General features: G+C 44.8%; 1 protein-coding gene across 2 annotated transcripts in view; it reads right to left on the reverse strand.

The window, feature by feature from the left end:
* Positions 1-26702, reverse strand: part of Mcm10 (minichromosome maintenance 10 homolog) — a 525621-nt gene that overhangs the window by 17171 nt on the left and 481748 nt on the right. For both annotated transcript variants that reach the window (XM_068347046.1, XM_068347045.1), the window contains exons 8-11: positions 16111-16273; positions 3549-3713; positions 3228-3357; positions 88-230 (exon numbers count right to left, since the gene is read on the reverse strand). In XM_068347046.1, coding sequence (XP_068203147.1) covers positions 88-230; positions 3228-3357; positions 3549-3713; positions 16111-16273 — 601 coding nt within the window. The remainder of the gene's footprint in view (positions 1-87; positions 231-3227; positions 3358-3548; positions 3714-16110; positions 16274-26702) is intronic.

Genomic DNA, 26702 nt, shown 5'->3' on the forward strand with positions numbered 1-26702 from the left:
CTTTGAAACATCAGAGAAATAACGCTTCTATCAATGATCTATTCAACAACATCGAAATCTCCAAACAATGTACTGAGGATTACTCACATCAACTAGATTTGTGTGTCTCGATTTCTGCTCCATCATGGCCTTGAATTTTTCAGAATTAACATCGATAGAACCAAGCTTAGACTGAGATGGTTCATTTTCCACTGTAGATAACCTAGATTTCTTTCTTGCTTGATTTTCATCTGAAATGCCAAGAAACATAAAACATTTACTTATACAAATACAGTATATACAACACAGCTACATACAGACCAGCTCTTCCATACATCAAGAACCCATGAATCTACTGACCCATTAGCTAGGGAATAACATCTCAGTTCCTGATAAAACAAGTCAAACAATGAGAGTTCTACAACAATCACAGCTTTTATTAGAAAAAAAAATTAAGGACTACTATGCAGTATGAGATGGGAGTGTGTGTAGATAAGATAACAACATAAGGTAAACAATTAAAGGGCTGACATCCTTAGGTGTAAAAAGTGATCACAGTAGAAGAGTATGAAAAATACTTTCCCAACTGCCAATTTTAAAAATTAGAAAAAGTAACAGTTTTAAAAAACACTTTTTACCGGGGGGTAAAAAGTAAATATCAAGAAAAGTTGAAAATGGCATATGACGAAGTGAAAGTAAGAGAAACTGGAAATTTAGAGGAGGAGTGGAAGCTAGTAAAAGAAAATTTTGTAGGGATTGCAAGTGATGTGTGTGGCAAGAAGTTTGTTGGAGGCAGCATGAGGAAGGGCAGTGAATGGTGGAATGAAGGAGTGCAGGTAAAAGTGGAAGAGAAAAAGAGGGCTTTTGAAGAATGGCTGCAGAGTAATAGTGTAGAGAAGTAGGAAAGATATAGAGAGAAAAATGTAGAGGTAAAGCACAAGGTAAGTAAGGCAAACAGGGCAGCTGACCTGAGGTGGGGGTCAGGGCTTGGGTCATTCACATGAAGAGAATAAGAAGAAGTTTTGGAAAGAAGTGAAGAGAGTAAGGATGGCTGGTTCAAGAATTGAAGAGACAGTGAAAGATGGAAATGGAAGGTTGTTAAAAGGAGAGGAGGTAAGGAAAAGGTGGGCGGAGTATTTTGAAAGTTTACTGAATGTTGAGGATAATAGGGAGGCAGATATAATTGCTGTTGCAGGTGTTGAGGTGCCGGTGATGGAAGATGAGAATGAGAGAGAGATTAAAAGAGAGGAAGTGAGGAGAGCACTAGATGAAACGAGAGTAGGAAAAGCATCTGGTATGGATGGTGTGAGAGCTGAAATGTTGAAGGAAGGGGGTGTGACTGTACTTGAATGGTTGGTGAGATTGTTTAATATGTGTTTTGTGTTGTCAATGGTACCAGTAGATTGGGTTTGTGCGTGTATTGCACCACTATACAAGGGTAAACAAGGGTAAAGGAGATGTGTATGAGTGTTGTAATTCAAGGGGTATTAGTTTGTTGAGTGTAGTTGGAAAAGTGTATGGTAGAGTACTGATTAACAGGATTAAGGATAAAACAGAGAATGCCATCTTAGAAGTACAGGGTGGTTTTAGAAGAGATAGGGGTTGTATGAATCAGATTTTTACAGTTAGGCAGATATGCAAGGAATATCTAGCAAAAGGTAAGGATGTGTATGTTGCGTTTATGGATCTGGAGAAAGCGTATGATAGAGTTGATAGGGAAGCAATGTGGAATGTGATGAGGTTATATTGAGTTGGTGGGAAGTTGTTGCAACAGTGAAAAGTTTCTACAAAGGTAGTAAAGCATGTGTTAGGATAGGAAATGAAGTGAGCGATTGGTTTCCGGTGAGAGTGGGACTGAGACAGGGATGTGTGATGTCATCGTGGTTGTTTAATTTGTATGTTGATGGAGTGGTGAGAGAGGTGAATGCTCAAGTGCTAGGACGAGGATAAAAAATGGTAGACAAGAATGACCATGGATGGGAGGTAAATCAGTTGTTGTTTGCGGATGATACTGTACTGGTTGCAGATGCGGAAGAGAAGCTTGGCCGATTAGTGACAGAATTTGGAAGGGTGTGTGAGAGAAGGAAGTTGAGAGTTAATGCAGGTAAGCGTAAGGTTATGAGATGTACGAGAAGGGAAGGTGGTGCGAGGTTGAATGTCATGTTGAATAGAGAGGTACTTGAGGAGGTGGATCAGTTTAAGTACTTGGGGTTTGTTGTTGCAGCAAATGGTGGAGTGGAAGCAGATGTACGTCAGAGAGTGAATGAAGCATGCAGTGTTGGGGGCAGTTAAGGGAGTAGTAAAAAATAGAGGGTTGGGCATGAATGTAAAGAGAGTTCTGTATGAGAAAGTGATTGTACCAACTGTGATGTATGGATCGAAGTTGTGGGGAATGAAAGTAATTGAGAAACAGAAATTGAATGTGTTTGAGATGAAGTGTCTAAGGAGTATGGCTGGTGTATCTCGAGTAGATAGGGTTAGGAACGAAGTAGTAAGGGTGAGAACGGGTGTAAGAAATGAGTTAGCAGCTAGAGTGGATATGGATGTGTTGAGGTGGTTTGACCATGTTGAGAGAATGGAAAATGGCTGTCTGCTAAAGAAGGTGATGAATATAAGAGTTGATGGGAGAAGTACAAGAGAAAGGCCAAGGTTTGGGTGGATGGATGGAGTGAAGGAAGCTCTGAGTGATAGGAGGATAGGTGTGAGAGAGGCAAGAGAGTGTGCTAGAAATAGGAATAAATGGCCAGCGATTGTGACACAGTTCCGGTAGGCCCTGCTGCTTCCTCCGGTGCTTTGGATGACCGCGGAGGTAGCAGCAGTAGGGGAGTCAGCATTATGAAGCTTCATCGGTGGTGGATAATGTGGGAGGGTGGGCCGTGCCACCCTAGCAGTACCAGGCGAAATCGGTTGAGTCCCTTGTCAGGCTAGGAGGAACATAGAGAGGAGATGTCCCCTTTTTTGTTTCATTTGTTTGATGTCGGCTACCCCCCAAAATTGGGGGAAGTGCCTTGGTATATGGATGGATGATTATTTATAATACATAAATAACTAGTAAATTACACTTTAATATTCCCATGAATCTCACATTTGAATAGTAAAATGCTATTAGTTCAGAAGTGCAACCTTTACAACCTCAGAATAAAAATAAAAATGAAAAAAATTTCATAATATAGAATAACTATTAATGTGCTGACTAGTGTAAAGACACAAGTATCAAATCTTAGTTATGAATAACACCCAAGGCTTACCATCTGTACTTAATCTCTTTCTAACTTTCTCCTGGAATTCTGGACGAGATGCTTTGGCTATGTTTTTCACTGCATTGGGCTTTGCAGCCTGGATTCCACCTTTGGCTTGGATCAGTGCCATGGCTTTAAACTATAAAGTTAAAAGAAAATATAAAGTTATTATACTTAATTTCCAGCTATCAAAAATAATGATTAATTAGGTATCTAAAGAATACTGCTCATAAATAATGTTTTTCTTCATCTACTCTGATGGAAGATTAGTATTACAACCATTCATAAAATTCCAATTTAAAGAAACTTATAATAATTATTTTTTCTAACCTTAGCTGCATTTGGAGGTGGTGAGATTTCCAAATCTATATCATTTCCAGGATCAAGTCCTCTACCTAACTTGGGCCCAGCTGACGGAGAAACTGATAGCCGAGACTTTAATGACATTTGTTTGGCCTGCGATGGTGACACTGAAAGTCTTGATTTCCCCATTATCTGAAATTTGCAAAATCATTAGCTGATAAAAAAAAATCTTTTACTGTAAATTACTCTGGAAATTAATGTAATAGTCCAGTAATTTTAAACCAGAAACAGAATTTTAATCAAAATGATATTTTAATTATAAAATAAATTTTTGAATATACTTACCCGGTGAATATATAATAGCTGCAACTCTGTTGCTCGACAGACACATACAGTAAAAACTCGCCAGCGATCGCTATACAGGTTGCGGGTGTGCCCACCAGCGCCAACTGTCGGCCAGATACCACTCTCGATGTAAACAAAGACTCAATTTCTTCTCATCCCACTGCGTCTCTATTGGGGAGGAAGGGAGGGTCGTTTAATTTATATATTCACCGGGTAAGTATATTCAAAAATTTATTTTATAATTAAAATATCATTTTTAAATATTTAACTTAGCCGGTGAATATATAATAGCTGATTCACACCCAAGGAGGTGGGTAGAGACCAGAGTTAAATATGTTTACATCGTATAAGCTAAGAGTTTTTTATTTCATTTTGACAGTTATCAATATAACAAAACCAAAATAAATAGGTACCTGGTAAGGAAGTCGACTTAGACGATTACTCTGCCTTGTAGGTACGTCTTCCTTACGGAGCCCAGCGATCCTCTTAGGATGCTGACAGACCCCCAGGAGCTGAAGTATCAAGGGCTGCAACCCATACTACAGGACCTCATCAAACCCCTAATCTGGGCGCTCTCAAGAAATGACTTTGACCACCCGCCAAATCAACCAGGATGCGAAAGGCTTCTTAGCCTTCCAGCCAACCCATAAAAACAACATTAAAACATTTCAAGAGACAGATTAAAAGGATATGGAATTAGGGAATTGTAGTGGTTGAGCCCTCACCCACTACTGCACTCGCTTCTACGAATGGTCCCAGTGTGTGGCAGTTCTCGTAAAGATACTGGACATCTTTCAAGTAAAATGACGCGAACACTGACTTGCTTCTCCAATAGGTTGCGTCCATGATACTTTGCAGAGATCTATTTTGCTTAAAGGCCACGGAAGTTGCTACAGCTCTAACCTCGTGCGTCTTAACCTTAAGCAAAGATCGGTCTTCCTCACTTAAGTGTGAATGAGCTTCTCGTATTAACAATCTGATAAAATATGACAAAGCATTCTTTGACATAGGCAAGGATGGTTTCTTAACCGAACACCATAACGCTTCAGATTGGCCTCGTAAAGGTTTAGTACGAGCTAAGTAGAACTTAAGAGCTCTAACAGGGCATAAGACTCTTTCTAGTTCATTGCCTACGATCTCCGATAAGCTAGGAATATCGAAAGATTTAGGCCAAGGACGAGAAGGTAGCTCATTTTTGGCTAGGAAACCAAGTTGCAGAGAACAAGTAGCTTTTTCTGACGAAAACCCGATGTTCTTGCTGAAGGCATGAATCTCACTGACTCTTTTAGCCGAGGCTAAGCATACCAGGAAAAGTGTCTTAAGAGTGAGATCTTTCAGGGAGGCTGACTGTAAAGGCTCAAACCTGTCTGACATGAGGAATCTTAGGACCACATCTAAATTCCACCCAGGAGTAGCCAAACGACGCTCCTTAGTGGTCTCGAAAGACTTAAGGAGGTCTTGCAGATCTTTATTGTTGGAAAGATCTAAGCCTCTATGCCGGAAGACCGAGGCCAACATGCTTCTGTAGCCCTTGATAGTGGGAGCTGAAAGGGATCGTCCTTTTCTCAGGTATAAGAGAAAATCAGCTATTTGGGCTACAGAGGTACTGGTCGAGGATACGGAAACTGACTTGCACCAGTCTCGGAAGACTTCCCACTTCGATTGGTAGACTCTAATGGTAGACGCTCTCCTTGCTCTAGCAATCGCACTGGCTGCCTCCTTCGAAAAGCCTCTAGCTCTCGAGAGTCTTTCGATAGTCTGAAGGCAGTCAGACGAAGAGCGTGGAGGCTTTGGTGTACCTTCTTTACGTGTGGCTGACGTAGAAGGTCTACTCTTAGAGGAAGACTTCTGGGAACGTCTACTAACCATCGAAGTACCTCGGTGAACCATTCTCTCGCGGGCCAGAGGGGAGCAACTAACGTCAACCTTGTCCCTTCGTGAGAGGCGAATTTCTGCAGTACCTTGTTGACAATCTTGAATGGTGGGAATGCGTAAAGATCCAGATGTGACCAATCTAGGAGGAAGGCATCTATATGTACTGCTGCTGGGTCCGGGACTGGAGAGCAATAGATTGGAAGCCTCTTGGTCAGCGAGGTTGCAAAGAGATCTATGGTGGGTTGACCTCAAGTCGCCCAAAGTCTCTTGCACACATCCTTGTGGAGGGTCCATTCGGTTGGAATTACTTGACCTTTCCGACTGAGACAATCTGCTAGGACGTTCAAGTCGCCCTGGATGAACCTCGTTACTAGGGAGATGCCTCGATCTTTTGACCAGATGAGCAGGTCCCTTGCGATCTCGTACAACGTCAGTGAGTGGGTACCTCCCTGTTTGGAAATGTACGCCAAGGCCGTGGTGTTGTCCGAGTTTACTTCCACCACTTTGCCTCGAAGGAGATTCTCGAAGCTTATCAAGGCCAGATGAACCGCCAAAAGCTCCTTGCTGTTGATATGCATGCTCCTCTGACTTGAGTTCCACAGACCTGAGCATTCCCGACCGTCCAGCGTCGCGCCCCAGCCCAAGTCCGATGCGTCCGAGAAGAGAACGTGGTTGGGTATCTGAACTGCCAGGGAAGACCCTCTCGTAGGCTGATTTTGTCCTTCCACCGAGTCAGACAAGACTTTATCTTTTCGGAAATCGGGATCAAGACCGCCTCTAGCGTCTTGTCCTTTTTCCAGTGAAAAGCCAGATGGAATTGAAGAGGACGGAGGTGTAGCCTTCCTAGCGAGACAAATTGCTCCCGGGATGACAGCGTCCCTACCAGACTCATCCACAGCCTGACTGAGCAGCGTTCTTTCTTCAGCATCTTCTGGATGGAGAGCAGGGCTTGATCTATTCTGGGGGCCGACGGAAAAGCCCGAAAAACTTGACTGTGAATCTCCATCCCTAAATACAGAATAGTTTGGGATGGGACCAGCTGTGACTTTTCCAAATTGACTAGGAGTCCCAATTCCTTGGTCAGATCTAGAGTCCAATTGAGATCCTTCCGACAGCGACGACTGGAAGAGGCTCTGAGAAGCCAGTCGTCCAAATAAAGGGAGGCTCGGATGTCCGATAAGTGGAGGAATTTCGCCACATTCCTCATAAGCCTCGTAAACACGAGAGGAGCTGTGCTTAGGCCAAAGCACAGGGCCCGAAACTGGTACACCACATCTTCGAAGACGAATCTCAGAAAGGGTTGGGAGTCTGAGTGAATGGGGATGTGGAAGTAGGCGTCCCTTAGGTCTAGAGAGACCATCCAGTCTTCCTTTCTGACCGCTGCTAGGACTGACTTTGTGGTCTCCATGGTAAACTTCGTCTTTGTGACAAAGACATTCAGAGCACTGACGTCTAGCACCGGTCTCCAACCTCCTGTCTTCTTTGATACTAGGAAGAGACGGTTGTAAAACCCCGGTGATTGAAGGTCCGAGACTTTGACAACCGCTCCCTTCTCTAGCAAAAGAGACACTTCCAGTTTCAGGGCTTGTCTCTTTTCTTCCTCTCTGTACCTGGGAGAGAGATCGATGGGGGACGTCGCTAGAGGGGGTTTGCGTACAAAAGGGATTTTGTACCCCTCTCTGAGCAACCTCACAGATTGTTGATCTGCGCCTCTCTTCTCCCAGGCTTGCCAGAAGTTCTTGAGTCTGGCACCTACTGCTGTCTGAAGTTGCGGGCAGTCAGACTCTGCCCTTAGAGGACTTGGATCCTTTTCTCTTCCCTCTCTTCCCTTCGGCACGAGCACCTCCCCTGCTGGAGGCTCTGCCACGAAAGGGCGGGATAAACCGAGACGCTGGAGTGTCCATCCTAGGTCTAGCAGACAATGCCGGCAAAGGGGGAGCTTTGCGAGCCGAGGACGCAACTAGATCGTGGGTGTCCTTCTGCACTAAAGACAAGGCAATTTCCTTAACCAAGACTTCAGGAAACAGGCACTTGGACAAGGGCGCAAAGAGTAGCTCAGATCTTTGGCATGGCGTCACTCCAGCAGACAGGAAAGAACATAGAGACTCTCGTTTCTTCAGGACTCCGGACGTGAATGAAGCGGCAAGTTCGTTGGACCCATCACGGACGGCCTTGTCCATGCAGGACATAATGAGTAAGGAAACATCCTTATCAGCAGAAGAGATTTTCCTACTCAGGGCACCTAAACACCAGTCTAGGAAGTTAAAGACTTCGAACGCCCTAAATATACCTTTAAGAAGGTGGTCCAGGTCCGAGGGTGACCAACAAATCTTCGAGCGTCTCATGGCAAGGCGGCGGGGAGAGTCTACAAGACTTGAGAAGTCGCCCTGGGCAGAGGCAGGAACTCCCAAGCCGAGAACTTCTCCCGTGGCATACCAGACGCTCGATCTAGACGAGAGTTTAGATGGGGGGAAGGCAAATGCTGTCTTCCCTAAACTCCTCTTGGTCTCCAACCAATCGCCTAGCAGCCGTAAAGCTCTCTTGGATGAGCGAGAGAGAACGAGTTTAGTAAAGGCAGGCATGGTAGTAGGAACGCCTAAGACAAACTCTGACGGCGGCGAACGAGGAGCCACAGAAGTAAAGTGGTCAGGGAACAACTCCTTAAACACAGCCATGACTTTTCTAAAGTCCAAGGATGGTTGAACTGCTTTAGGCTCATCAAGTTCTGAAGGTTGATCCTCAGGATGTGGTTCAGCAACGTCCTCATCTGACAGTTCCTCATCCGATAACTGATGAGAAAACGGCAAAGGTGTGGGCAACGTTTGACTCGCCGAGTCCGGTCGCACTGGTGCATACGTGACGGAGCCGGACGCAGCGTCATGGAACTGCTGAACAGTCTGGGAACTGTCAACAACCACAGGTGCGCGAGGACGCACAGCGTCCACCCGAGACTGTTTAGACCGTCTGGGTTGTGCAGTCAACACCATACCGGGTTGCGGAGGTTGACGCACCGCGTCAAAACAAGTCACCTCTGATGGTTGATGAACGTCCTGAACGTCACCAACCACATACGTGCGTTGCCTAACGTCAACGTGCGGCTGGAAATCCACACTGGGTCGCATCGGTGGAGGTACTACCCCAATTGGTTGACGCGAGAAAGCTACCTCAACGTCAACAGGACGCACAACAGACCGCTTGGATGGTTGTTGGCCAGAAGGTTCAGCGGCAACCTTCTCCGCATTGTAGTCCTCCATCAAGGACGCAAGCTTGGACTGCATGTCTTGCAGTAACACCCATTTAGGGTCTACGGAAGCAGGTGCGGTAACAGACGGGGTGAGCGACTGAGACGGCACAACTTTGCCTCTCTTAGGCGGCGAGCAGTCATCAGATGACGGCAACGGGTCCGAACTGTCCCAGTGGCTACAACCGGGACGTTGGACTTGTCCTGAAGGGACCGACTGACGCTTTAAAGGTCTGGAGACCTTGGTCCAAGGTTTCTTACGAGAAACACCTTCGGACGACGAGGTAAAAATGGGCTCTCTCGTCTTACGTTGGTAGGGGCGATCTTGGAGAGATACGCCTGATACCATAGAGGGAACGTCTGTTCGCTGATCAAGGCCTCTCGAACCCATGAGTCGTACGACATTGCTTCTCCCCTGGGCTTGGGAGCTTGCAAGAGGTCCCGGACTAGGAGGACGACAGGCACGAACAGACGAACCCTCGAGCGCAACACTGTTCACAACACTTTGCGTAACACTAGGCACTTTGACACTATCCTTCGTGGCACTTTGGCACTTGAGTTCCTTAACGTCCGCCATGAGTTGATTTTGGTCACTTGCTAAAGACTCAACTCTCTCCCCCAAGGCATGAATAGCACGCATCATGTCTGCCATCGACGGTTCCTGAGTGCTAGGAGGAGGGTTAGGAACAACCACTACAGGGGAAGGATTAGGTTCAGGGGCATGTGGAGAGGAAAAATCTACCGACCTAGAAGAACTTCTCCTTACCCTATCTCTCTCTAGTCTGCGTGTATATTTCTCAAATTCGATAAAATCGAATTCCGAAAGGCCCACGCATTCCTCACACCGATCTTCCAATTGACAGGTTTTACCCCGACAATTGGAACAAACAGTGTGAGGGTCGAGAGAAGCCTTTGGAAGACGCCTATGACAGTCCCTAGCATTACATTTTCTGAACTTGGGAACTTGTGAAGGGTCAGCCATTTTGAATTAGTCAAGGGAAAATTCCAAAAAACGATCTAAGTCATCAACAATTAATCCGATCCAAAAAAGAGTTCAAGGATTTATTTGAAGAAAAACACCTGTACAGCGAAAGCTCAAACCAAATTAAAGTACTTCACCAAATATGATGGGAAAAACTCCAGGTTCAACAGCGAGTAAAGTACGTCTTGTCGACACGTCGACAGAGAAGAAATTGAGTCTTTGTTTACATCGAGAGTGGTATCTGGCCGACAGTTGGCGCTGGTGGGCACACCCGCAACCTGTATAGCGATCGCTGGCGAGTTTTTACTGTATGTGTCTGTCGAGCAACAGAGTTGCAGCTATTATATATTCACCGGCTAAGTTAAATATTTAAAATTGATTATTGCTATAGTTACCTTGTCGAAGCTACCAAAATATAGATATCTATCCTAAAAATTGTTTTTCATTTGCTTCTCCAGTAATAGCCATGCCCTTCTATTTGAGCATTATGCCTGCATGGCAATGTGTGGCAATAAGAGCACTTGGGTTAGCCAAATAGGAGAAGCCATTTCAGTCTACTGTATAGTCAAAATGTGTTCAACAGCCTCTTGGCATAATTAGTGATGAGTCTGGAAATAACAAATTTGGAAGTAGTTTATATTTTTACTAACTATACAAACCTTAGTACTTTACTATGGAGATAGAAATCAGCACAAGCTGGCATACACCCATGAAACTTTTAATGAGATGTCAACAACCATTCTGATTGTTACCAGTGGTAGCAGGAAGAAGCACAGCCACCCCTCCTCCGCTCACTCAGACCTTCTTTACATTGATTGCAATCGAGACTTTCTCGGGGGCTTAGTGGTGGCAAGTTATAAGCATGTGTAAAGAACTCAAGTTGGTATAGTTAGGAATTATACAAATTATTTACAAATACTGTATGACAAATTTGTAAAATAGTTAGTGGGGGGGGGGGGGTGTTAGTGCAGCTACCTCACTCACTCATACACCTAGGCTGAGTAACCACTTTTACTTTCTTGCACGATTTCTTGGGGAACAGGGTGGCAGGCCAATTTGTATAAATAGCTCTAAGTTTGTATACTAAGAAAAATACAAACTATTTTACAAATATGTAATTTTTTCCACCCAAAATACAAACCCTTTGCTATTTATCGGAGTGACTCACTCTTAGGAAGGAGGAAGTCCTCACTCTTAGGAAGGAGGAAGTCCTCATCAACTGGCCTTGGTTTGACCAGGGGTTCTCTCTTCTTCAATGTATGGTCGAGTGCAGTAGGAACCCTAACCTTACTAAAATGAAGTGCTGCAATTACCGTAGTGTATGCACTATTAGTGGCCTGCAGAAGCAATGTGTTTGTGATACTAGCAATGCGGCTGGTCTTTAACATAGGAACTCGAGTCATAAGATACGAGAGTCCTCAGACTTTACCTAACACCCTCCCTCGTAGGGGTATTGGGGATGCAACAAGTATTAATTCTATACTTAGGATACACAAGGGAAGTGGATCTTATCTGCAGAGAGGTGAGGTCAGCTGTGCTGAGTACCGCAGAGCTGATTCCCCAAATGGGAAGAAGGTGAAAGGAAGAAAGGAGCCAGTCATTCTTACTCATTCACCCCAGACTAACCCGGGTAACCTCAGCCCTCAACCCTCTGCTACTTGTCCATCAAGGAGCTTGAGGTGTATAGACCACTTGCTGTGCAGCCTCCATGGGACCAATGGAAAACGTCTCCATATTCCTGTGGGTTACGTCTTGCAGGTAGTGAGCAGTGAAGGTCATCTGACGCTTCGACACGCCCGCTTGCAGTACCAGTGCCACAGAGTAGATTTCTTGAACGCCAGGGACGTTGCAATGCCCCTGACGTCATGAGCTCTGGGTCGTTTGGAAGGAGGGGGGTCTGGATTGAGAGCAAACTCAATTACCTTCTAAATACAGGAAGAAAAGGTATTCCTTGTGACCCTCCTTTTAACCTTTCCTTTGCTGACAATCAGTGCTGGCACACGGGGTCGAGCTGCTGCCGTTCTTTTAAGCTAACGCTTCAGACTCCTGACTACGAAGAGTACCGGTTGGTCTGGATCATTGGTTCCAGAACGAAGACTTTCTATCCGGAATGGGCCGAACCTAGGGTCCAGCCCACCTGGATTTTGAGTCTTAGCAATGAACTCAGGGACAAAGCTAAGTACAACTTCTCCTCCCCATCTCCTTCATTCAGTGAGAGATGTTAGAAGATAGATCATGCACCTCACTATCTCTTTTGGCCGAAGCCAAAGCGAGTAGGAACACAGACTTCCATGTAAGATGGAGATCTGTTGCCTGGCACAACGGTTCGTAAGGAGGACCCTTCAGAGACTGAAGGACCTGAACCAAGTTCCAAGTAAGAGGTCTAATTTTCGACTGGGGATAAGTCATCTCATAACTTCGTATGAGTAGAGAAAGTTCCAACGACGAGGATATATCTATTCCTTTCAGTTTAAAGGTGAGACCTAAAACTGAGAGGTGGCCTTTGACTGCCAAAACCGAGAGAAGCATTTCTTCCCGAAGGTATACCAGGTACTCCGCTATTGTTAGAATAGAAGCATCAGGGGAAGTGATACCCCTTCCAAGTCACTAATCACAAAAAACCGACCACTTCACCTGGAACACTGACGCTGAAAAGCCTTTGAGGTGTCTAGGCATCCTTTCTGCAACTCGTGAAAAGTCTCTCTGAGAGAGGAGGTGCTGGACAGTTTCTAGGCATGAATTCGAAGCATGTGGCTGACTGAGTAGATTGTGTCATAGAGGAAGTTCACTCGGAAGCTCCGTCGGGAACTGCAGACCGTCCGGGAACCATTCTGCAGAGCTATTGGAGTCATTGATAAGTTCTTGCTTATCCTGACTTGGCTGAAGACATTCTTATCAGCCAGAACGGAGGAAATGCGAACAAATTTATGCTGTCCCACCGTTGTTGGAATGCATCTTTCCCGAGAGCCTTGGGCTCTGGAACTGGGGAACAGTAGAGCGGGAGCCTGAAGTTCAGGGCCATTGCAAACAGGTCCACAGTTGGAGAAACCCCATAAAGTTAAGAATTTGTTAGCTACTAGATGATTCAAAGACAATCGGAGCCCACTATCTGAGTTGCTCTGCTTATATTGTCTGCAAGCACGTTCCTGTTGCCAGGAATGATGCGAGCAGATAGGGACACCTAGCTGTCTTCTGTCCATTTGAGCATTTCTACTGCTAGATGGTTCTCTAAGAGATCTATATGCTTGTATCTTTCAGATTCGGACCAAAGGACGGAGATAGATTGGTGCGGCATATGGGGCCCCCACCTACTTTTGATGCATCTGAAAAGAGCATCACTTCCAGAGAGAGGGGGGGGGGGGAGAAGATTGATCTATATGCGGAGGTTCTCATTTGCCACCCATCAACTGAGGTCTGTCAGTTCTTTTGACCTTAGTTACATCCGGGTGTCCAGGGAATCGCTTGCTCAATTTCACTTAGCCTTGAGGCACTCTTGAACCCATGAGGAAAGCTTTTCCCATTCCGATCATCGGAAAATGGGAAGGGAACTGGACTACCTGGTCAACCAATTACCCCGCAGGATGGTCAGCAATACACTGGGATTGTGACTGTTTCCCTTCCTTAAGTGCTAGCAAATTTCTTTGAGTGGAACAAACAGCCTTGGCTCTCAAGTGAAAGTCAATATGCTAGGTTTGTTCCGAAAAGTCGAGCAATTGCGTAGCAAAAAAACATCTCGAGTTGATGTCAAGCATACAACTGATTGCACGCTTCTCCTATGAAAGGGGGTGGGGATCCTATCCTATCCTAACTGCCACCAATCTAGTGGGGGTTGGCCGAGTAAGAATGACAAAATTTGGTGAACCAGGTAGCCAGTACTGTTCATGTCATAACAGCGAATCTCCATAGAGATCGCTTTTTGAACAAGGAACCGCTCGGTAACTACCGAATGCACCCGACTGCTCCAAAAGGATAAGATTGAAACGTATCTTCAATTTGTTGGACGGGTAATATGCGCATAAGTCTATCAACAGACCAGTATCACAGACCGGGGAGCAGAATAAACATACCGGCGTAGCCCGAATTATAGTCGTGTCCAAAACTCGGTTAAAGAATGTTCCAAACGATTGTAACCGAGATTTCCTCCTCCTTATAAAAGACGAAAATGGTTTGTATTTCTTTGTCTCAGATCGGTAAAACCTGGCATAAGTACAGTATTAAATGATGCGCTTATGAGAAGTTTTCGGTCCAGGTATTTCTAAAAAGAAAATCCTAAGACCTTTGATCGGAAAAAAACCAAGGAAGTGTCTACGAAGGCAGATCGCATATGCAGTATGTCTGGTTATGGGAAGGTAGACAAGTAAAGTATAACCTGGTTTTCCGTAAGGGATATAGCCATTACAACTTATTAGAACAGAGTTCTAATTGACAGATGGTCTACAGCCATTGTAGGCAAAAAGATGACTTGCACGCATATGTACCTGCCCATCTGCAGTAGCGCATGCGTAATCTTTGCCTCCGGGTAAATGTTTGAAAATGACTGAATCCGGTTGAGGGAATAATGTATGTGCGACGAATCGCAACATTATTACCAAAGGAATTTTTGATCGTCGACTAGCTGTAGAATTTTTTTGAGATGTGAGCACATATGCACACAAACAACATCTAGTTATTGCAGCGATCATTCCTCTGTTGGTTTACCTACATTTTTTCTGGGAGGGGATTGCCAATGTTCGTACACTGATAAAGTTGTCTGGCCCCCTTGTGGGAGGAGTTTGTAACATTCATAAACATAATGAAAAGATGACAAAGTTTGTTGCTATCGTTCGTAAACGTAAGCTAACACTGCTCCCTTGGGACTAAAGGCTATGAGACAATAACCCTGTAAGGGTAAAATAAATAAAATGTCTCGGAAACCTATCGTGTAAAACGAGAATTCGTTGTGCCCAGGAGCACAATGATGGCATGCGGCTGACACAAACACTCAGTAGAAACCGTGTTTGTGGCAATGGCCTTAAGGGTTTTGTCTTGGAGAGAGCGCATGCGCCCCAGAAGAAGATCTTACGGCCTTTTATGGAGTTTTAATTAACACCTGTGGAAGTTATGCAAAGTTCTCAGGAAAGAGAGTTTCCTAAAATGGGTGAAGCCTCATATATGAGAGATTGCTCAACAAAAAACCATACTGTATATTCAGCAGGTTCGCATGGGGTTGCCATGGACCGCTTTCTCATATGGGTTTGCTATCAAACACATTTTTGCTAGCGAGAAAAAACTACTGTCTAATGCAGGCAAAACCTGCCATAAGATCTTGAACAGGAATGTAAAAACTCTTTCTGCTGTGCTTCTGTCCAAGCGGTAGCGAGATTGACGTCAAACAAGAAAACTCCCTTCGGGAGGAAGTCTCTCTCACACCCCAAGGGAAACTAGAAAAACTCCCAGCCTCAAGGTTCATAAAAGGTTAATGGAATTATTCTTTTCTGATTGAGAGGCCGATGGAAAAGGGGAAAGGGGAAGAGGTTGCAAGCCATCTCAAGGAGCCATAAGGAACAAGGGATCCTGTCTGCCCCAGAACTGCTTTCCTTTGAAGGGTGACTTTCCGGCCCTAGTGATTACCAGATAGGGACGTAATCAAAGGACCATCAACACATAAGTATTACCAAAAGATCCTAAACTACTGTCAAATTTGTATGATGTAGTCACAAATACCCATACATATGCAAAGCTGGGAAAGAAATTTTAAAGATAATTTCCAAACCAAATACTATCAAAGTTTTCAGCAGAGAACTAAAGTGCTCTCTGACAGGTGAAATTCAACCGAGGTTACAATGAACTACCGGGGAGGTGGTCGCCTCTGCACTGCCAGCAGGGTAACTAAGTACCAGTTGTTTACACTTCGTTAAAAGTTTTAACTGGTGTATTCCAGCTTCACTGTTATTCTACTCCTATAAGTAAAGATCGATGGTTAGTATTCGTGTAGGAACAATTAGATTTTAAAAGTCCTCATCAAATAGAACTACAATGCATATTAATCCAAGTTACCTAACTTTATTTTGGATATATATACCAGACTTCTACATCAGGGAAATGTTGACTTGATAATCGAAATTTCATCTAAGACATATTTTGCTTCCATAAATGAGTTTTCTTACATTATTTCTATTTGTTTGAAGTTGCTGATGTGTCATGGAAAGTAAATCTTTGGCCGACACACTGCGGATCTCTCCTGACTGGATCTTTCTTTCAGTTTCTCCATGAGACATGTGACGAAGTAGATTTCTAGCTCCAGGAGTAGGTGCCATGAGCTTTTCACTGCTGTTAATTGAATTAAGACACATTAGTAATAATATAAAATGTATGAAATTTCATTTCATCCTTTTCATCACAGTGCAGTATTTACTAAAATATAAACCTCAATAAAGTATTTCAACAATTCTAAAATATACCGTTTTATTTGAGCATTAAGGTTGATGATTCTCATTGACAATTATTGAGGTTATTATGATTTCATTACCAAAAGTAAGCCCAAGTCAACAGATTGTCTTCTTTCTTTAAAAACACTTAAAAAAATATCTACGAGCTACTAATTTTCATAGAGTGGTTCAGAATACTATTAAAAGGTGGAAAAATTGGGCAGTTAATCAAGAGATTCCTTAAAGAAAGGCAAAATGTTAAATAATATAAAAATTAAAGCTGAGGTTCAGATTATAATTATCATTTCTGGGCTCGAACCTGTGCCGCCCAGTGAATAAGCTCCATTTAGCACTTATTCTTAGGTAATTTACTGCTAAATATACCAGAGAAAAAATGTAAAGGAGTGCTAGGTTAACTAGCTCGCTCACCTATTGGTGTCGGTATAAAATTGGGCGTATAATCCAGAGGTCCCGCACTATTTAGATTCATCCACGACAGAAACCCCAATAGAGGAGAGCCGTTCAACCTCACTCGGTACTACTAACAATGCATCCGCTCAGAACCCAACTCCTTTTAGCACGACGAGTATAGTAACCCGCATTTTTGTTGTGCTCTCGATTTTGGTTTATTTTCCATTGAATTATGGCTTCTTCGTCGGTTTCCCAGGAGACACCGTCTAAGTTAAGTACCAAGCTGGGTTTTACTGTGTTTTGAGCAACCTAGATCGTTTAATATTTATATTATAGGAGTTTATTCTCTTCGTTCATACCGATCTTGCTTGATTCCATTTACAGTTGGTACTCCTGTTTTGAGAGCTTTTAGTTTCACTCGCGGTGTTACTATATGTATTATTTTTATTAAAAAATTTTATTTGTTATTATGGATATTCATTATTTAGCGTTTAGAACCCTCGTGGTTCAAATTTTGGGCCGATATCATTTACGTATCGTTATGGCTGCCGACCTTCGTGCTAGGCGGCAATGTTATTTTTTAAGCCATCAGGTGTTTATTTTATATTATCAACGCTATTACTATTATAATGAATATTGTGCTATTACTCCGTTTGATCTGTCTGGTTGGGGATCGTCAGTTGGTAGCCCAGCTGCTCCGTATCACGTGATTCTCCCCCATGCTCCCCCTCTCGCTAGGTGGGTGGCTAGGCTTCTCTCCCCCTCTCCCCTAGGGGACCGTTGCCTTCCCTCCTTGTAGAGGGGGTAGTTCAGTGTTTATGGACTTTGTCCTCCGGGTGTCCCGGCGGGTTCGGCTCTGTCTAGTCTGGTTGGCCACCGGTCAACAGAGTTGGATCCCGGTGCACCCTATTTTATATTCACTTATCACACTGGTTCATGTTATATGAAACCCTCTGGGTTCCGTTGGCGGTTCTTATCTACAGTTCCGCCCCCCTATTTAATTTATAACAGTTCCTATGATGATTATATGACAGATCACTACCCCGGAGTTCCTATACGAATTGGTTTTGGATACTTTTATTTCCCGGCCCGGGGCTTAGCCTCGCCCCGGGAAATCAGACACCCTGTGTCTTAAATTTTTGTTGTTGCATCCTTTTTTATACTCCCGGCTCGACCGGAATGGATGGCTATACTTTAGTCTAAGCTAGACTTTTGTTTAGGCCGGGTCCTCCGGACCCGCCCCTACTTAAGAATAGTACAGTTAAGCCCTAATCTTGTGTTAGGCTTATGTTGGGCCCGGGTCCTCCGGACCCGCCCCTACTTAAGAGAATTACAGTTTCTCATATACTATTTACTTTAGTCTTAAGCTAGACTTATGTTTAGGCCGGGTCCTCCGGACCCGCCCCTACTTAAGAGAATTACAGTTTCTCATATACTATTTACTTTAGTCTTAAGCTAGACTTATGTTTAGGCCGGGTCCTCCGGACCCGCCCCTACTTAAGAATAGTACAGTTAAGCCCTAATCTTGTGTTAGGCTTATGTTAGGCCCGGGTCCTCCGGACCCGCCCCTACTTAAGAGAATTACAGTTTCTCATATACTATTTACTTTAGTCTTAAGCTAGACTTATGTTTAGGCCGGGTCCTCCGGACCCGCCCCTACTTAAGAGAATTACAGTTTCTCATATACTATTTACTTTAGTCTTAAGCTAGACTTAGGTTTAGGCCGGGTCCTCCGGACCCGCCCCTACTTAAGAGAATTACAGTTTCTCTTATACTATTTACTTTAGTCTTAAGCTAGACTTATGTTTAGGCCGGGTCCTCCGGACCCGCCCCTACTTAAGAGAATTACAGTTTCTCATATACTATTCTTTTTATAGATGGTGCATTGTCAGACGACAGCCTGTGCAGCTGTTCTACATCAGCCCTGCGGCCATACTATCTGTCGGTCTCACGCCCTCTGCGGTGTGCAGCTGGAGGACGTCGTGGTATGGCACCCGGATAACTGTGTGGTCTGTTTTGACCTCGTTACCACCCTTGGATCTGACTCGGTGAGTCCCGTTGGCTATGTTGCCTTCTTATTTATCTTACCTTTTTTGGCATACATACACTATTTAGTAAGATATCTATGGTCTTGAAGGACCACTGGGAGTCTGCCCTTTTATAATTCCCACTATTATTTCAGGCATCCCCGGAGCAAAAGTCTGCGGCTCGGGCCACACTGAAAGTGTGGGTTGGTGGTTTTGCCCGGAACGTGAAGTCCAAGCGGCCGTACGTCCTCTCCGAGGACTACTGTTCCCTGATTTACCCCAACGGCAAGTCTTCAGCCGCTGTGGCTAGGCATGTTGCAGCTCCCATCATTGCCCACATTGATGCCACCATAGCGGGGTTTATTGATCCAGAGCAGGATCCGTCGGACGCCCCCGGAGATCTAGAAGACAATGTTGCCTCCATGAACCTTGACGTGGAACCCATGTTATTGGATGATCCAGATACAGGTAGGGTGGTAAGTGAGGCAGGTGTTTCTGGCGCTGAGATTCCTATCCTCAGCCCCTCTCTTTCTTCTTCTTCTGATCGCTCTTCCTTCCCTGGTTTTTCTGGGGACCGTGATTCGTCCCAACGATTACACCCGGTTCCCCCCAAGAATAAGTCTAGAACCTTACCTAAAGCTCATAAGCCTCATAAGGCTTCTCATGGTTCTAAACAGAATACAAACCTGTCATCTAAGGCTTCTGGCTCCTCCTCTAAGTCTCGCGACCCGGGAGTTCATTCCGCCACACCTGCTGCTAGCCCGGGCCTTTCCGAATCAGCCATGCTTCGCATCGTGTCGGAGATGCAGGCTAAGTTTGTATCAGAGATACAGTCTAAGATGGACACGATGTTCTCTAACATCGGTCAGAGACTTGGGGCATTAGAGCAAGGTGCTCCGGAGCGGGTCCAAAGCTCTCTCATCCCGGATGCCTCTAAGCTCCCGCAGTTTGCCAAAAACAACCCTTGGCGTATGGCTCTTCATTCCCCGTTCTCAGACGGAATGTTAACTTTGGAGGGTCTTGGCACTCGTCCCCTAGAGGACTTTGAATTCTTTCCTCCTGGTCTGGCATTTCCATTTCATGGTTATGCCAGGCTTACCGAGGAAGCTTTGGTTCGGTTAGACAAGGTCCCCAAGGAGACAGTCATCTTCCCAAAAGAGCAGGCCCAATCTGTGTGGGCCAGATTCCTGAATGACATCGGCTGCGCCAACACTATGTTGACGCCTTATAAGAGCTCTTTTACAATGTTCCTAATGGACAAAAACTCCGTGACTCCATGTGTCAATAAGGTAGCAGAGCTTGCCTTCCAATATGCTCTGGAGGAGAAGCCCTTGCCTCCCATCCGAGAGGTGGATCCAATCTCCCTCCTTCTTCCTTCAGGCATTGAGTGTTGGGACAACGTCCATACCACATTTACCTCTGGAAAGCTAGCAGCAGACTGTGCTTCGGTAATGTTTAGTGAGTGGCTTCCCCGTCTCCCGGAATCCCTCATTAAACAGGAGTATGATTCTCGCCTACGCGTTGGCCGTACTCTGAACCTGGCCACTTCCACGGAGTCGATAGCCTTGACTTACGATACTGAGAGTATTTTTAAATCTCTCAACAAGGCTACGTTGCAGTCATTATACTACGACCTGTATGACTTCGCTACTGCTAAACGCAAGTGTCGCAAACATGTCCTGGCAGAGGCGACTATTAGGCATGAGCCTAATAAGCTGATCCGGTCCTCCTGTTGGGGTTCAAACCTCTTCCCTGAGGACCTTGTAGAGGAAGTCTTGGCGGAGGCCACTAGAGTCAACCAGAGCCTTAAAGCCCGTTGGGGTTTGACTCCTAAACGTAAATCTGACCCTGCAATTTACCAAGCCCGGGGTAGGAAGAAGCTCCGTCCATATACTTCCATTCAGTATCATCTCCAAGGGACTGGGGTGGAGTTGGATTCAAGGACCTCCTCCTCCGAACAAATTTCGTCAACATTCCACTCCGGACCTGGTCGAATTTGTCCAGGATCTTTTACAAAAGAACGCCGTACAAGAAACGAAACACCTGAAGTTTCAAGGTCGGCTGTTCAGTGTCCCGAAGAAGGATTCAGACAAGAGAAGAGTGATTCTAGACCTATCCCTTCTCAACTTGTCCATTCAATGCGACAAGTTTCGAATGCTTACCGTCTCGCAGGTGCGGTCCTTACTTCCCCGTGGGGCCGTTACCACCTCTATCGATCTTACAGACGCCTATTATCACGTCCCGATAGCGAGACACTTCCGTCCGTACCTAGGCTTTCGCTTAGGGGACAAAAGTTACTCCTTCAAGGTGATGCCTTTCGGGCTCAACATCGCCCCAAGGATCTTCACAAAGTTAGCAGAAGTCGCTGTTCAGGAACTCAGGAATCAAGGGATTCAAGTAGTAGCCTATCTGGACGACTGGCTCATTTGGTCAGACACCTCCCAAAATTGCCTAAAAGCCACTCACAAAGTCATCCATTATCTTCAATCTCTAGGCTTCCAGATCAACTTCAAGAAGTCCCGTCTTCTTCCAAAATCGAAGTTCCAATGGCTCGGCCTGCAATGGGATCTTATATCTCATACTCTGTGTCTTCCCAGACCCAAGAGGTTAGAGATTGCAAGGAACACCAAACGCTTTCTCAAAGACAAAGTAAGTTCCAGACGACTCCAAGAGAGGATTCTGGGGTCCCTTCAGTTTGCCTCAGTGACGGATCTTCTTCTGAAGGCAAAATTGAAAGATATCAATCGTGTCTGGCGTTCGAGGGCGAACCGGAAGCTCCGGGACAGGAAAGTCCGCCTTCCTCCCATTCTACGGGAAAGACTTCTTCCTTGGACAAGAGCAAACAGTCTGTCAAAGTCAGTTCCCCTTCGATTTCCGCCTCCGAAATTAATCATTCACACGGACGCATCCTTGTCAGGTTGGGGCGGTTATTCTCAGCTCAAGAAAGTTCAAGGTCTTTGGACTCCCTTGTTCCGCCAATTTCACATCAATGTGCTAGAGGCCATGGCAGTTCTTCTAACCCTGAAACGTCTTGCTCTTCCCAAGAAACAACACCTTCGTCTGGTCCTCGACAGCGAAGTGGTGGTCCGCTGCCTCAACAGAGGCGGGTCAAAGTCAGGGCCTCTGAACCATGTTCTAGTAGCCATATTCTCCCTAGCAGCCTTGAACCGTTGGCATCTTTCAGCTGTCCACCTGGCGGGAGTCCGGAATGTAGTGGCAGACGCCCTGTCCCGGACCTCCCCTCTAGAATCGGAATGGTCACTCGATCTAAAGTTATTTCGGTGGATTCTCTCTCAGGTTCCCGGTCTCCAAGTGGACCTCTTCGCCACGGAATCCAACCACAAATTGAGAGTATATGTGGCTCCCAATCTAGACCCTCAGGCTTACGCCACAGACGCCATGTCACAGAATTGGGACACCTGGGAAAAGATTTATCTCTTTCCCCCGGTGAATCTTTTGCTGAAAGTTCTAGACAAACTGAGATCCTTCAAGGGACAGGTAGCCTTGGTCGCACCCAACTGGCCCAAGAGCAACTGGTATCCTCTCCTGCGAGAATTGAGACTGTACCCTCACCCGATACCCAATCCGGTTCTGTCTCAGATAGTACAAACACGCGTTGTGTACGCTTTCTCAAACATTCAGAGCGCCCTAACTTTGTGGACTTTATGAAGTTTGCGGCTATGCATGGTGCCAATATTGATCCTCAAAACACCTTGTTCCTAGAATCGGATAAACGGGATTCCACCATCCGCCAGTATGACTCTGCAGTTAAAAAGTTGGCAAAATTTTTAATAGACTCAGACGTAAACTGTATGAACTTGAACCTTACAGTCACTTTCTTTAGATCTTTATTAGAATCAGGTCTGGCAGCCAATACTATCACCACTATTAAATCGGCTCTGAAAAAGATCTTCCTAGTGGGTTTTAACATAGACTTAACCGACTCTTTGTTAGCTTCAATTCCGAAAGCTTGTGCCAGACTGAAACCGGTTACTCGTCCTACTCCGGTGACCTGGTTCCTTAATGACGTACTCAGATTGGCTTCTGATACCATTAACAGTTCTTGTGATTACATTCCCCTTCTCAGGAAAACACTTTTCCTGGTGAGCTTGGCTTCCGGGGCAAGAATTTCTGAATTGGCAGCCTTGTCGAGAGACCCGGGTCATATTGACTTCCTGCCTTCGGGAGAGGTCCTTCTTTCTCCTAACAAATTCTTTTTGGCTAAGAACGAAGACCCTCAAAACAGATGGTCTTCCTGGAAAATTGTTCCCCTCACGCAAGATCCGTCTCTGTGCCCTGTTACTACTCTTAGGTCTTATTTATCCCGGACCTCCTCTAACTCCTCGGGGCCTCTATTCGTTAGAGAACAAGGCGGTACCATTACTATTAAAGGGATCAGGCAACAAATCTTGTATTTTATTAAACAAGCTAACCCTGACTCTTTTCCTCTTGCACATGATATCAGGGCGGTTGCTACCTCGGTGAACTTCTTTCACCACATGAATTTTACAGACCTTTCCAGGTATACAGGGTGGAAATCACCGTCAGTGTTCAAGAAACACTACCTTAAACATTTGGAAGCCCTAAAATTTTCTACAGTAGCCGCAGGGAGCGTAGTTACTCCCAAGTAACTCACAGGTTAATGCCTTGACTCTTTATCTCTCCCTCTTACCTGCCTCATTTATACCCTATTGTATTCGTTGGTCTCGCACCTGAATACTGTTATTATATTTGTAAATCTTATGCTCCTGAGTATCTGTATATATTATCACTCACGGCATTATTATACCTACCTTATTGGATTTATGTTCATATTTAAGATACCCTTACCATTCTAAGCGGACTGATGGTTGCAGGCGAGATTTTTTGGAGATTGACCCGAAATCACAGGTTGTCGAGAAATTGGAATAATTCCTTCGTAGCTCTGTTGCCTTCTATGACCGGCCGGGCCCAAATGAGCCAACCGGCCAGATAAGCAATGATCTGTATCTCTTGGTTCCTGAGTTGTTCTAACACTCTCTCTCCTAGTTTTGTGAATATCCTGGGATCAATGTTGAGGCCAGAGGGCATGTCTTGAACACAAAGGCTTTCCTGCTTAGGCGGTAACCCAGATAAGAAGAGAAGTTTCGAGCTAAAGGCGCAAGATAATAGTCGTCGGTAAGATCGACAGAGGTGGTGACGGTCCTACGGGGAAGTAAGGTCCGTACCTGAGAGATAGTCAACATCCGGAACTTGTCGCAGAGAATGTAAGAGTTTAGCTTGACAAGTCCAGGTCCACTCTCAATGCCGCCAAGCCTTTCTTCGGAATTGTGAACAGGTGGCTTTGGAACTTCAGTGATCGATCCCGTTTGATTGCTTCTTCTTGAGTAACCCTGTGGTGTACTCTTCCAGGATGGGAGTGGATTTCTGGGAGAAGGTCACTGGTGGAGGAGGAGGACCTTGTGACCATTTTCACCTCAAACCTTTAGAGATTATGCTATGAGCCCACAGACCGAAGGTCCAATGGTCTCGAAAGTGGTAAAGTCTACCCCCTACCGGGACCACCGCGTTGTGAGGGGGTGAATCTAGGTACTTTCCTTCTCCGAGCCCCCTTTTTTCTAGGTCCGTCTCGATGGCGAGACTGTCTTCTACTCCTGTAGCTTCCTCTCTGGTGTCCACGAGAGGAGCCTGAGGGTTCGGATCTAGGGCTGTATGCAGGTAAAACATCCCAACGGGGTTGGGCTGTGTACCTGGGGAATCAGTGAGGTAGACCACCTGATGAGGGGGATTTGGATGCATAGACGTCGAATCGGAGGGAGGCTGTGATGACGAGTGGGTAACCGACTATCGATTCCTGTCTGATAGAGGCCTCAGACAGAACGTATTTCCCACAACTAACCCGATCAGACCATCAAACGTGTAGGTCGAATTGGAAGGGCAGATCTTGGAATTATCGTAACCCCCAGACTGACAACATCCTGGTCCAGACAGATCGGGCCTGCCCTTTAGGAAATAATACTGTTACCTTCGGTACCTTGTCTAACCTAACCAAGGCAATCTCTTTCAATCGAATGAATCCGTTGAACGGGAATTCTAGTACCTGGGAGTAAATTCTAGGTCCCCCAGAGGGAGGATGTCTATGCCATCCAGATTTATGGTACCATCTATATATGGAACATGTAAGGCAAATCTCTATGCGTTGTTTTTATCGAAGGAGGTTACTTCGATATGCCTGGGGCTGTAGGGGGAAACTTCTGAGTTCCTGAATGGATCTGACTCACTACCATACTTTTGAGCTCCGTCATAGCCCCTTGGTTTTCCCTAGAATGTGTTGCTTTTAGCAGTCACGGTTTATGCAGGGTAACATGAACATCAGGATCCATTAAGGGTCCTAGGTCGGTGACGTAGGTAATTGCAAAGCTGAAGGCTCAAAATTCATCCCCACCTACCTGCCCGTCCATGGGGTCGTCGTCCAACCTTAGAGAGGACACTCTGAGGAGATAGGGACCTCTAGATGGAGCATTTCTTCCCAACCTTGATAACCAAGGGCGGAGAGCCTCTCTTGCAGGCCAGAGAGATTCATCATCATCCTGACGGGAACCATGTAGGCGAACCTTCTGTAAAAGAAAGGGGACATAAGTCTGGATGTTCCTTGAACTTTGGTTAGTGATCCTATTCACAGGCTGGGATCAACTGTACAACTCATAAAAATCATTTTTAAAGAAAAATCATTTAATGTACTATCTTTTGGGGTATAGTTCGACACTTGTATTCATGAAATGTGACACTGTTGGCGCATCCGCCACAGGTTGGCCACCCCTGACTCAGACGTTCAGAACCGGGTCTAACATTATTTACTGGCTATTAGTATTCTATTGATTCATCTGTTCACTGACCAGAGTTTCAAGGAACAGTAGATAGCCTCTCATGGCATGGTTAGTCTCGACCCGGCCCTTCATTAGAAGGGGCCAACGTTTGGTTCCCAGTACTGAGTGGAAACTTATTTCTATTTGAACACTATGTTGTATGGATATTTATTCATATTTAGGCATAGTTAGAATTGAATATGTATAAATATAGGCATAATCAATTTATTTCTATTTGAACACGATGTTGTATGAATATTTATTCATATTTAGGTATAGTTAGAATTGAATATGCACAAATATAGGCACAATCAATTTATTTCTATTTGAACACTATGTTGTATGGATATTTATTCATATTTAGGCATAGTTAGAATTGAAAATGCATAAATATAGGCATAATCAATTTATTTCTATTTGAACACGATGTTGTATGGATATTTATCCATATTTATACATAGTTAGAATTAAATATATGCATAAATATAGGCATAGTTATGTTCATATATTTTTATTTGGACTTTCAAGAATAACTAATGAATATTACCAACGCAAATTCAAAGTGTCATTAAAGTAAGTACAGTTTACTTTGTATTCATGTTAAATCCTTTCCTTTACAGCAAAACAAGAGATTGGCCACCCGTGGTCTGAGTGAGCTCTGTCTGTAACGGAGCTCCGGTAACAATCCCCGGTACAAAGGTCCGTCATAGTGACAACGTGAACACCAGAGGAAAACTAATATTAACCTCAATGCTGATCGCCTGTACGATATCCGGTTAAGCCGGAGATTCGATGAAAAGGAACGTAATAACGATATTGTGATTATTTATGAAAAAGGGGTTCATACCCTGATTCTGATCGTCTGATTGATCTCTGTTTGTAACGGAGAACTAGTGACAAAGGTCCGTCATCGTGAAAACGTGATCCTTAGCGGTACGATAACATTCTCTAATACTGAATGTTTGTGTTATCTCCAGTGAAGCCGGAGATTCGATGAAAAAGGGACCGTAATAATGAAACTGTTTAGTCTTCATCGGTATCACATTGT

The sequence above is a fragment of the Palaemon carinicauda genome, chromosome 23 (genome assembly GCF_036898095.1).
Source record: "Palaemon carinicauda isolate YSFRI2023 chromosome 23, ASM3689809v2, whole genome shotgun sequence".
NCBI lineage: Eukaryota > Metazoa > Arthropoda > Malacostraca > Decapoda > Palaemonidae > Palaemon > Palaemon carinicauda.